The 13,164-nt window shown below is 41.0% G+C and overlaps 2 protein-coding genes and 1 long non-coding RNA gene across 8 annotated transcripts in view; 2 read left to right on the forward strand and 1 right to left on the reverse strand.

Moving 5' to 3' along the window:
• Positions 1 to 3,878, reverse strand: part of LOC308486782 — a 58,602-nt gene extending 54,724 nt beyond the window's left edge. For both annotated transcript variants that reach the window (XR_013991303.1, XR_013991304.1), the window contains exon 1: positions 3,775 to 3,878. This is a non-coding gene — a long non-coding RNA (uncharacterized lncRNA). The remainder of the gene's footprint in view (positions 1 to 3,774) is intronic.
• The window catches only part of RASSF8 (Ras association domain family member 8), a 107,270-nt gene that overhangs the window by 79,506 nt on the left and 14,600 nt on the right, over positions 1 to 13,164 (forward strand). For 4 of the 5 annotated variants that reach the window (XM_081023774.1, XM_081023776.1, XM_081023775.1 and 1 more), the window contains one exon: positions 9,821 to 10,019. In XM_081023774.1, the coding sequence (XP_080879900.1) occupies positions 9,917 to 10,019 (103 nt within the window). In that variant the 5' untranslated portion in view covers positions 9,821 to 9,916. Of the gene's footprint in view, positions 1 to 3,959; positions 4,037 to 9,820; positions 10,020 to 13,164 lie in introns of those variants that run through there. The other variant, XM_081023778.1, reaches the window with a different exon arrangement.
• On the forward strand, positions 2,075 to 2,888 carry LOC308486710 (histone H2A-like). Its single transcript, XM_081023892.1, has one exon. The coding sequence runs from the start codon at positions 2,360 to 2,362 to the stop codon at positions 2,801 to 2,803; it is 444 nt and encodes a 147-aa protein (XP_080880018.1). The 5' UTR covers positions 2,075 to 2,359; the 3' UTR covers positions 2,804 to 2,888.

Consider the following 13,164-nt stretch of genomic DNA (forward strand, 5'->3'; position numbering starts at 1 on the left):
CAGATGACTCTCCAGACTGCATTTCAGAACTTGGCTTGGTCTCTTGTTCCACTGACCCAGCCATATTTGCTAAACAAATTCTTGACCTTTAATCTTCCAGTGAAGCAAGTCTACCAGTCTAGACGTCACAGCAAACTGTAGATGGCTTGCAAACCATGGTTTGCAGACTGCTATCAAATCCATGATGTGTCAATTCAGATGTTACCCCCCAAGTCATTTAGTTAGTGAATATTTGGTTGCTATTCCCTTTAAAGCATTGCTGCACATTCTCCAAACTGCTTATGTTTTCATTTGATCTTCTCTTTTAGTATCACAAGATTAACCTTCTCTTAGAAGGGAATTTGCTTCCATTAGCTGCAACTGACACAGAATTCTGTAGCGCACGTTGCTCCAGTTCTGGCTCACCTGGATTGGTGTTTCCTTTCAGACCCAATTCAAGATTATGGCAGTTACCTTTAAAAGGTTGTCTTAGAACTGTTCCAGTATGTTTTCTTGCCCATTCTTCCTTGTTCTGCACTCTTCTTTTGCAGTTTGGAAGTGTCAGTGCTTCTGAATACCAGCTGCTGGAAAAGACAGGAGAGCAGGGGGCTCTTGTGCTTGATTCCTGTTTGAAGGTTTTCCACAAGCATCTGGTGGGCCCTTTGAGAACAGGATGCTGGATTAGATGGGCTATTGGCCTGATCCAGCAGGCTCTTCTTATGTTCTTGAGGCAGGGTGTTTGTTTGTTTGTTTGTTGGTTGGTTGGTTGGTTTTTGAGTATTCACCTTGTGGAATTTCCTCCCTAGACAATTCTACTAGGCCTCCTTCCTAACCCTGCTGCTAAGATAAAACCTCTCACTCACCTCCTTTTTACTATTTTAATTGATCTTATTGTTGTTTAATGCTTAAAATAATCAAAACGTTTTCCCCTGAATTCTGACGACAAACCCCTTGCCTGAAGGGTTACAATCTTAAGGAAATACACAAAGGGGGAAATAGGATGGGGGTGGCAGTAGTAGTTTATAATAACAAGCTTTAAAATTGAAGCTAGATATGTGAGGTGGTTGATATAGATGTCAATCCCTTTCTATTTGTCAGAAGAATGGTCTGTGTTACTCAGTAAACCAAGGCATGGCTTAGTGAGACTGCCTGTGCTTCTGGAAGGGACCTTTGCAGCCAGTTTGCTCCTCAGGTGTCCTTTGACTTATAAAGGGTACACGAGTTGTATTTTGGACAATACGCTAAGCCAAACCTCAGTGAGGTATGGCACTCAAAAGTACTATGGAGCAGCAAAGAGCTGTGAGCTCCTCTCCGGAATCCGACATGTTTGTGTAGTCTCACTAGGACAGTTGGGCTCACTGCATCATGCACAGCAGCTGGATTTTTTTACCTTGTTCTGAGTATATGAAATGCATCTAATGTTGCTTATAACTTTGCAGTGAGACTCATTGAAGAGTCAAGGTTTTTTCCCTTTATGGTTTTTCCTATAAACCTTCAATTTTTGAGGGGGAGTATAAAGCTGGGGCCAATTTTCTAGGTATCTTCTCATCAGACTGAAAGTTGTATGCTGAACATATCAACTTTGGCCTTCTTCACTATGTCAAATGTTTGCAAACTTGATTTAGTAACCAAAAATTTTCTTGTTAAATTTGCATACAGCACTTCATCCATAGATCTCAGAGTAGTTTACAACATAATAATTAGAATATAAAAGCTTGAAATACATAATAAAAAATGAGCAAAACCAAACCAATAATCCCTCCCTCCCACAACATTGGATGTCAGTTGGCCAAAGGCCTGGTTAAAGAGGAACGTTTTCACCTGGCACCTAAAGGTGTATAGTGAAGGTGCCAGCTGAACCTCCTTAGGAGGAGCATTGCACAAACAGGGAGCCACTGCAGAAAAGACTCGTTCTTATGTTGCCACCCTCTGGACCTCTCATAGGGGAGGCACATGGAGAAGGGCAACAGAGGTTTTCATGGAGGGAAGTGTGATGAACAGGGTGACATTTCAGCTCAAACATTGGGATAATAGAAATGATTTAACAATGCACACAGCATCCTATTGGCCAGCACCCCAGCCTATCAGGAGCCAAATTTAGCACTCACTATTTTCACTGCAAAGAGGCTATGGAAAACTCTGCGCACAGTATTTTTTTAATTGTGGCAGCCTTTCAAATGATAGCTTAACCTGCAAGGCCAGGAAGAAATCCAAAAAGGGCAGGGTAGGAAAACTGAAGCAAGCAAAGCAGAACAGCCAAAAAAAAACCTCCAAAACAGCAAAAATCCAACAAGGTAAGAATTGCCAGAGCAAGGCAAGCACCTTGAAGAGTTGGACCAGATCAACAAGTGTTGGCGGCTGTGGCAAGCTGGACTGCGACATGTCTGATGATCCGTGTGATACAGAAAGCTTGGAAGAAGCTGAGCCATCCTGCCATGCGAGGAAGCCGAAAACATCTCGTTCTTGCCGGGCTGGGCTGGTATTCCCTGTAAGCCGCATTGAAAGATTCCTCCGGAAGGGAGACTACGCAGAGCGCATTGGATCAGGATCGTCTGTGTACATGGCTGCAGTGCTTCAGTACCTGACCTATGACATTATGGATATAGCTGGGAACATTGCTAAAAATGACCACAAGCGCCGAATTGCCCCCCGGCACTTACAGAGAGCCATCAGTGATGATGCTGAGCTCCACTCTCTGCTTGGAGGGATCACCTTCCCCCAGGGGAACACCCTGCCCAAGACTAAGTCCACCGCATCAACCAGGAGGGGGAAGGGCAAGAAATCTGGCAAGGCCGTCAGAGCTCAAAATGTTGTTACTGCATAAGCAAGGGTAATGCTGTTTTTCTGGACTTGAGATTGAGTCTTTAGTACTCAACAACATGGTCTAATAAAAGCTGATCTGACCATTCCTTTTGCTGTGTGAATGTTTTTCTTTCCATGTGAGTTAGCCAGGCAATTATCATTGAGCTGGCTATTATTTTGATAGGACTTCAAGGACTTCATGTTTTTGTACAGCAAAAGCATGTTACTTAGACCTAAAATGTAGGGTACACCATAGTGTGAAGCAAGAATCCAGCATCTGGTTGCTTTTCGATTCTGACATCTATGGCTTCATTGTGAGGTTGACACTTTTTCATTGCTTTTTATAGTTCCATTTCAGAACTGTAAATAAAAAAAGTATGAAAGCCTGTTCAGACATCAGAGCCAAAATTCTTCCTAAATACAATTGGAACCTCCCCACAATCACATAGGAAGAAAGTAGTATCTGATCAGTACCCTGTTTGTGTGAATCTGGTGGTTTCCTGAAACTACAATAAAAAGGTAAAGGTACCCCTGCCCGTACGGGCCAGTCTTGCCAGACTCTAGGGTTGTGCACTCATCTCACTCTATAGGCCGGGAGCCAGCGCTGTCCGCAGACACTTCCGGGTCACGTGGCCAGCGTGACAAGCTGCATCTGGCGAGCCAGCGCAGCACACGGAACGCCGTTTACCTTCCCGCTGGTAAGCGGTCCCTATTTATCTACTTGCACCCGGGGGTGCTTTCGAACTGCTAGGTTGGCAGGCGCTGGGACCAAACGACCGGAGCGCACCCCGCCGCGGGGATTCGAACTGCCGACCATGCGATCGGCAAGTCCTAGGCGCTGAGGTTTAACCCACAGCGCCACCCGCGTCCCGAAACTACAATAGAAAACATTAATTCTTCCCAATACTCTTGAAAAAATAGAGTTGGATCATGAATGTCAAGCAGATACTTCACTTAAAATCAGATGGTGTTAAGAACATGTGTTACTCTCACCTATTTCCATAATGAGGTGACAGGGTAGATGCACAGGATTCCTCTCTAGTAATGTCTGGGCCATGATAATGTATGTTGAAACCAAAGTCCCACTTGCCTTGAGTGCTGCTGCCTGTACATGAGTCCAGTTATGGCCAGAACATTCTTCCCTTTGTGCCAGAGTTCTACAGAATGTGGTTGATCAGTTAGGCTTTTCCGATTGCATCTTCGCTTCAGAGGGAACATTTAACCCTAAACTTCACATTTTTCCTGTATTAAGCTGGTAGGCACTGGGCATTCTGTGCTAAGACTTTAAGCCTAAGAGTGGCATTTTAAAAAATTGAATTAAATGAGCCATCTGCACCATTAGTTTGCCGTCTGGGGTTTCCTTTTCCTTTTCTTCTGAACTGTGATGATTTGGGGTGTCCTGCGGTACCGACCAGTGTGATGAGCCAAACAGCTTTTGAAATGCTCCAGGATGGGTTGAAAGGAATAGATGTTCTGAAAGAAGGAAAGATTGTGAGGATCCTTTTTGGATGCTTTGGCATCTAGAGACCTACCTGTCTCTTTGTTAATACTCCTGAGGATGGGAAAGTGCTGGACCTTGAACTGGTGCCAAACAAAGTGCTGTAGCCAGTAGGTATGGATGGATCAATGTATTTCTGTTCTGAGTCAATTTCACCTGTGCTGAATCATAAGTTCATTTTGTTCCATTAAACACACACACACACACACACGGCATTTCAATTGTATGCATATGTATTTGCCCCCCCATGCACATTTTTCATGTGGTCCAATCCATCTTAAATCCATATGAAATTTATATTTGTGCAATTTTAAAAACTGAAACAGCGCCACAGAATTTAAAAATGTGTAATCCAATTTATAGCTGTGTTCCAAACCGCATATATGTCTAGGGCCAGCAAATTGGATCACTTCACTTCAGATTGTGAAATGAACGGATTTTCTCACCTCTACCAGCCAGCTATTCATGAGAGAGGAAATCAGTGGATTGCCTACTATTGCTGTTAGAAAGAAAATAAAATAAGACATGTTGTTTAGCTCTCTGGGCTACCGATGAAGATGAGGAAAGCATAGGAGTGATGTCCATCCAACATTGGTTATATGCAGAAAACAGATAATAAGAGATAAAGAAGAAATAGGAAGACGTAAATTCTTGGGTTGTAAAATCCAGTTCAGATACAAGTGGTATTTGTTGGACTTAAGCTGGAAAGTTTCACCCCTCAACGATGGCATGCTATTAGGGGTGGGGGCATGGAATGTGCACAAAATGGAGAAAGAGAAAATCAGGAGACTCAATAATGTGACTGTACTAAAAAGACAAGGGTTATTTTGGATAAAATATTACTTCCTTGAAGGTTGTTCTGGTTTTTTACTTAAGATTACTTAAAGCAGATTGGTTGCCTCATCATACTCTTTGAGCTTTAGCTGATGTTTTATTTTTATAATTCACTGCGGGAAAAGGGGAGGATTGTAGTTTTTCACTGCACAAATGGCTATACTGAGTGTTTGCTTATCTGTGGGGTTAGCAGTTCTGGATTAAATGCTTGTGGGCTGATCAACACAATGTATCCACCCATGTGCAATATGTGGGACTCCTGTTAGTTATTGGAGGTGCAATTGTTTGAAGAAGGGCCTTCATAAGAGTTTTGCGTACGCATGTGCTGGCAGTGTTCGGTAATTACCATAAGTCTTCAGTTTAATCTGTTATATGCTGCCCAAATTATTGGTTTCTTCCATTTTAGAATATGGGGTCACCTCATTTCACCCCTTGACATTGAGCAGGTCTTCAGTGCAACAGAGGCATGTTTGCTTTTCTGCCCACTGCAAGGGTAAAGGGGCCCATAAAGGAATTTAGTATTGAACACTCTGTATATTTCATGCAGTGGACAGGGTCAAGTGAACTATGGTTCTTCACACAAGCCTTAGCATATGAAAGCTTGTGTAAGCAATGTGATAATAATAGTGAAAGGGACACGGGTGGCGCTGTGGTCTAAACCACTGAGCCTCTTGGGCTTGCCAGTTGGAAGGTCAACAGTTCAAATCCCTGCGACGGGGTGAGTGCCCGTTGCTCAGTCCCTGCTCCTGCCAACCTAGCAATTCGAAAGCACGTCAAAGTGCAAGTAGATAAATAGGCTGTGGCGGGAAGGTAAACGGCGGTTCCATGCGCTGCTTTGGTTCGCCAGAAGCGGCTTTGTCATGCTGGCCACAAGACCTGGAAGCTGTCTGCAGACAAACATCGGCTCCCTCAGCCAATAAAGCGAGATGAGCACCGCAACCCCAGAGTCGTCCGCGACTGGACCTAACGGTCAGGGGTATTTTTACCTTTAATAATAGTGAATTGTGAAAATTCATTGCTGGCCACTTGTTAATGTTGATTTATTCACTGCTGCTGTCAACAAGGGTGGGTAGTGTTCTGTGCACAACATTTCCTTAATCTGCTTTTGGTAAATATAATCTGGTTTTGATTTTTTTATTGACATTTCATGTATTCACACAGCCACTAGAGAAATCTTTCTGTACCCATTTGAAGAAGAAAATGATATAGGATGTTTTATTTCCGCTTGATTTTGGTATTGTACCTACTGCTTGTACTTGCACATTCCTATGCACATTCCATTGGGCAATGGTGTTATTAGCCTAAACATATACATTGCACAAGGCTAAATTCACCCAGGCCTCAATTCTGAGGCTTTGCAATCATAACTTAACAGGCAGTTCTTCACATACCCAATTGAATCCAACTAGAAATTTAAATGTTGGCATCAGCAGAACATAAAAGTAAATTACTGGAATGATATTTTTCTCTGCTTTCTGACAGGTCAGTTATAACAAACTTTATGAAAGCTGCTCCGCCAAAGCAGCCACATCCTAGTTGTTGTGGGTTCTTGTTCTTCTTAAAAAGCAAAGACATTTGGACAACCCAGACAAGAATTTCAAAAAGAATGGGGAAAGTGCAGAGATTACTTTACCAAACAGTGACCCAAAATATATACCTGGACTTGTTTCAATTAATTTCTACAGGAGACTTTGCAGTTTTTTAAGTCATAACTAGGAAAAATTGTAATACAGTCATACCTCGGGTTACAAACACTTCAGGTTGCGTTTTTTCAGGTTACGGATGCGCCGAAACCCGGAAGTACCGGAACGGGTTACTTCCGGGTTTCAGTGGTTGCGCATGCGCAGAAGTGCTAAATCGTGCTTTGCGCATGCGCAGAATCTCCGAATTGCAACGTGCGCAGACGCGCCACTGCGGGTTGCGAACGCTGCGGGTTGCGAACGCGCCTCGCGCACAGATTACGTTCACAACCCGAGCGTCCACTTTAATCACATATAAAAGAAACAGTATACAAGAAGTAAATAAGGAGGCCATTTACAGGATAAAGGAAGTCTTTTATTTTTATGTTTGTTTTCTTTATGTAAGGGGATAGTTTAAATTTTATAATTAAATTGTCAGTGGTGGTGGGTTTGTTTGTATGTATGAGTTGTTGTGGACTATGTTGTAAATAAATTATTTTTAAAAAATATTTTAAAAATAAAGCAAATACATTTCTTTCCTTTTTAACTACTGTGTGGAAATCACTGTAGATTAATCTCTGGTGCTAACGCGTGTTTTAAGAAGTCTAGTTTATGGCTACAATCCAAAGACCTGCTTCATATATGACCAAGAGATTGGCAATTATGCCCAGGGAAATTGACTTCTTTTAAGCAATTTGTGCTTCTCCCATATCACAAAACGGCTATAGACCAGGGTGGATAAAAATCAATGATCAGATTTTTAAAAAATTTAAATTGGATTTTTAAAAATTTAAATTGGATTTTTAAAAATTTAAATTGGATTTCTAAAATAAAAAGCTTTTGAAGGGAAAATCTAAAGATAGTTTTCTATTTAAGTTACATTATAGTCCAAAGGCTATGCCTCAGGAAATAAGGATTTGTTTTAAGTTTTTCATGTGTGCTAAAACTCAGTCTAAAGTTTTTTTAAAAATAAAAAATCGTTTAACAACATCAGTTAACAAACATGGATACGTATGTGTAATGGATTTAGGGGTTGCTCGTGCGTAAGTTGCCGCCACTCCTGGCTAGGTTACCTGGTTAAACCCTTTCTGACTGAACAGCCTCCAGCATCGTGACTGTCTCAGTCGCTGGCAGAATCCGTCAGTGGGCGTTTCTTAAACTTCTTCCAGCACAAAAGTTCTTTGACGCCTAGTCTCCGCCTAGTCTCCCTGCGCGGAAGCCTTCTGCGCAGGGAGGGTGTGGGCAGCGGAGGACCCGTACTCTCTCCGCTGGTCTCCGGCGAGGAGTCTTGGAGCCTCCTCTCCGATTCCCCCATCTGCCCCCCTTCTCCACTGGTGTTACGCTGATTTCCTTCCCCAGCGGATGGGCTGCCTCTCTCCCTACTGGGACCCTCTCCGGCATCCCTCTGGAGCCTTCCCTCCGCCTCTAGCTCCGATGGCAGTTCCCTGACAGTATGCTATAATGTTATTGTTTTAGTTAAATAAATTGGTTAAATTGTTATAAAGGAAACGATTATTTTTCTCCTTCCAATAAAGTACAGTAGAAAAGTTGTCCAAATATAAACAGTTAACTTATTAAACCTCACAATAATTTCATAATTATCTGTCAATGTATTTCTAATACTATAACCAAATCAGTAATTTTGATATAAGTGTAAAAACTACTCTGAAAATTTATTATTCCAAAAATGAAACATTCATCTGGTTGTAAATATTAAGATTATACCAGCAAGACTGAGTCTTTCTGTAAAAAAAATGATTTAAATCAAGTCTTACTGACTAGTGATTTAAAGCTTAATTTCAAAAGCAGTTTTTCACATGAATGACCTGGAAAGCTGCTTAAGAAGTGTGAATGCAAAATGTCCTTGAACCTGTAGGACTTCGGTTTCTCTTGGATCCCAACTTTTATTTATTTATTTATTTATTTATTTATTATACCCCACCCATCTGGGCGGCTTCCAACAAAATATTAAACACACAATAAAACATCGAACATTAAAAACTTCCCTAAACAGGGCTGTCTTCAGATGTTTTCTAATAGTCAGGTAGTAGTTTATTTCCTTGACATCTGATGGGAGGGCGTTCCACAGGGTGGGTGCCACCACCGAGAAGGCCCTCTGCCTGGTTCCCTGTAACTTGGCTTCTTGCAGCAAGGGAACCGCCAGAAGGCCCTCGGTATATGTAAGACTCTTTAAAAGCCGTGTTTGTTTCCATGGGCATCCCAGGCAAATGAGGTACAAACAAAAAAGTTAAGATGCTAATGTAATAAATAAATAAATGGATAGGGGTACATTTCACCCAGTGATACGCAGATGGATTGTTCTGGGTCACTTTTATAATACGTGTGTCCTATTTTATAAACATGGGAAAACCTAAGGTAGCATAGCTGCTTAATTGGTCCTGAATTTGCCTTTCTTGCAACCAGAAGACTGTTGTGGTAGACACTGTATGTCATTCATAGTGCTTGAAAGTTCTGCAAAATCAAGCTGAATCTCAGGAAGGATACAAGACATGTTAAAGGTCTGTCCATACTCATATGAGGCCTAATAAATAACTGAACAAGTGCTGACAATGGTTATGTTGTACAAATAATGGAACTAATTTCTAGTCATATTTTTTGTTGCGATAACAAAATGAAATGTGGCCTTTTTAGAAGCAAATTGTAAATGGAGGTTAATTTCAAAAACTGTATAAATATAGAGAAATCTTGCTTTTTTAAATTATACAATAGCATGTCTTACTTTAAGCCTTATATGTTGCTTCATCTTTAGTAATAGGAATGTGTACCTAATCAAATGATAAAATGAGTTAATTACCCTTTCTGTTGTTTCGAAGGGCGTTGGGAGGAGGATAGAAAGTGCTGCCTTCAAAAGATAAACTTCGTTGAATAATGGAAGTTTTACTACTTACATTTCTTTTCTTTTTTTTACTAGTTACATTTCATTTTAAATATAAATTGTTTAACCTGGGAGAGAAGTCCTTTTGTCCCTCTAGGCCATCATAAGCAGAGTTTTTATTTTATTTTCCAGATAATTCCCACCAGTATGTTGACACTATCTGGCATAGCTGTAAACGTGACTTGTCATCTCAATTGCATCCATGGCTGTTGGGTGACCTGGTAAATCATGGAGCTGAAAGTATGGGTGGATGGAGTCCAGAGGATCGTTTGTGGTGTCACAGAAATTACAACTTGCCAGGAAGTTGTTATAGCTCTTGCTCAGGCAATAGGTAAGTGAAATAATCTCCTTGTGCTCCATGTGCATAGATGAGTCTGTGTTGTGGGGGTTGGGGGCACTTTTTCTGTTGAAGACAACTGTTCAGGTATGCTTGCACTTCAATGACTTCTGTATTTTCTTACCACATGGCTATTGAGGAAAGCTTGAAAAGGTCCCTGGCCATTTGCTGCTTCTCCATGGAACCTGATTCTGTTGACTTGACTTGATTGAACAAATGAACATTCTTGGAAGTTTTCCAGTGTGGTCACTTTTGCTAAAACCCATTTGTTTGACTCTTCAATAATGCAAGCAACTTGTTGCTTCAGTATATACTTGAAGCACCAAAACCAAACTTTGATTCAAGATGTTTCCCTTTATTATCATCCCTCTAATGGGGTACATGGAAGTTGAGCAGAGGCCACTGGAGTGTACATTGCAAGGCTTTGAAGGGTATACGTTAATCTGCTGTAGGGGTGGGGAACCTTTGGTCCTCCAGATGTCAGACCCAGCCAGCATCACCAACGGTCAGGGTGATGGGAGTTGCAGTGCAGCAGCATCTGGAGGGCCACAGGTTCCCCACTTGATACATTACCTTTCATAAAGCACCATGTTCTGTTCTCATTGGCCTCCACTGCCAAGAGAAAGGTTGGTTTCCTTATAAGAGGATTTCTTCTATGGGGCTTCTTACTGTAGATTTGCACTTGGATTGCAATGGATAAGAAGCTTCCTAGAATATAAGATTCAGTCACCAATGAGTTCTGACCATTTTGAATGAATGAATGACTTTATTTGCATTAGCCATCTGCCATAGCAATAAAACAATACGATATACAAAGAATAGAAATAAAAAGTCAATTTGTAAAATACATTTTAGGGTTTTGAATCAAATTAGTCAAATAGTGGATCTTATTCTAATTGCCCCAGCTAAAAACCTTGCAACCTTTGCTGTCACCTGTTCATCTTGATCTGCCAACAGAAAGGACACTGTGGCAGTAGCCACTTTATATACACTTTGCTTACAATTACTGGAAACTGAACAACCTCTTTCTTCTTTCACATGTACCGTATTTTTCGCTCCATAAGACGCACTTTTCCCCTCCTAAAAAGTAAGGGGAAATGTGTGTGCGTCTTATGGAGCGAATGCAGACGGGAGACTGCTCAGCGCTCCCTTTAAAGAGCCGCGTGGTGCGCGTGTGCGGTTCTTGGGGGCTTTTCCCCAAGGAGGGAGAAGGGCAGCACACATACTCCACGCGCTCTTTAAAGGGAGCGCGGCTCTTGGGGGAGCCTTAGCCGTGCGCAGCCTCTCCCGGGCAGGGGGATGAAGGTTCACCTTGCCCGGGAGAGGCTGCACGCGGCTATCCCATAAGCCAGAACAGCAAGAGGCTATCCCAGAAGCCAGATCCCTCTTGCTGTTCTGGCTTCTGGGATTCAGAATATTTTTTTTCTTGTTTTCCTCCTCCAAAAATTAGGTGCGTCTTATGGTCTGGTGCGTCTTATAGAGCGAAAAATACGGTACTTTTCCTATCCTCTCCCTTGTGGTCGTGAAGAGGACTTTGATTTATTTTACTTTAAAAGAATCCTAGTTTTTTTATTTTGTTCAAACGAGGAACCCTGCTTTAGGTGAAACTCCAGATAGTTTAGCAAACCATATTCCTAGCCTACGATTTGAAGATGGCTTGTTAATGAAACTTATAAAGTTCATTTTTAATCAGAATCCTTGGTTCAAATAAACACTAAGCCAGGATTCTTTCACGTTCTCTTCCTGGCCATGTGGAAGGAAGAAAAGGGAAAAGGGAAGAGTGAGCCTGGTGCTTTTCTCTGGTTTATTTAGGTTCACCCACATAGTTCTAACCCATTTTAACCAGTTGTGAATGTGATCTATGTTAGCTAAAATAGTTCAGATCTCCAAGAAGAAAAAGTAGATGTACCACTGCTGCTTGTTTAACGGCCCACACAATCTCTGTGATAAAACAAAAACTCAGAGTAAGTGGCTTTGCACTGCTTCAGTACTTAACAACTCTGTATTCTGTGTGCTGCAGATTATGATCCTTGAAGCTCTATTTACTATTAATATTCCCACACTGGCAAATGAGACTTTCAATTGCTTTGCTATTGTGAACCTATTACCACTGCTACACTAATTGGCTGAAAGTAGCTGTTTAATTTGGCAATTTCTTTTTCTTTTATCAATCTTTTTAAGAAGAGATTTGGGTGGAGGGATTTAAATCTAGAATTTAATTTCATTAATATATCTTCCTCCAGAGAGAATGAGTGCTATCAGGTTATGCATCCTGAACAATTTAATTTTCATATCTATTCTGACATAAATTGGATATGTATTTGTGTACCTTTTTTACCTATGGAAGTCTTTGCAGCATTCAAGCTGCTGTATCCATAATGTGATTTAAAATATGTCAGTATCTCTGTTTTAATGGGAAATTGTGTTTAAAATCCTGTTTCATGCTGTGCAGATTCAGACAAAATTCAAATAGCTATTCTGATAAGCTTTCTGAAATTTGCATATGCAATACTTCAACTGTTTTCACTTTGAAATCCTTAGGTAATGCTTTGTAATACTTACATGAGAATTATAGGAATTTTCCATAGTAAGGGGGAGAGTTGCGAACATTTTTAATGGTGTATCATGGTGTCAAGTCTCTTACATTCTTTCTACTTTCCCCAAATAAATAGAAAATGGGGGAGGAAACATCTGATATCTGAGGCTACATTATTCAGCGTTAAGTGCTAAAACATCATTTACTGTGCATTCTTAGTTTTACATACAGATTTTATTCTGAACTGTATATCAGCTAAGAACTTGTGTCTGTGGTGTGGTAGTTAAATGAATAGTTTCCCCCTTTTCCTCCTTGATAAAACTTTTAGAAGGGATGGAGTAAATTTACTTTTGTATATCCTTACCAAACTGCTATTTCAAGCCTTGTGACTGAGAGAGAACTGCAGCCTTTTAAGCAACAGCAGCAACTTGACAGACCAAAATGAAATGAAAAGAAGAAATGGAACAGAGTTGCAAATATGCTCAAAGTCAATTTGGTCATAGTAGACTTTCATAGGAAGAAGAATCCAGAAGACTTGTAAGTGCAAACCCTTAGGAAAAGAAAAACTTCCTCATCCTTCTGTTGTCAAAGATCCGCCTAGCG

The sequence above is a fragment of the Podarcis pityusensis genome (genome assembly GCF_964106645.2).
Source record: "Podarcis pityusensis genome assembly, chromosome: 10".
Taxonomy (NCBI): domain Eukaryota; kingdom Metazoa; phylum Chordata; class Lepidosauria; order Squamata; family Lacertidae; genus Podarcis; species Podarcis pityusensis.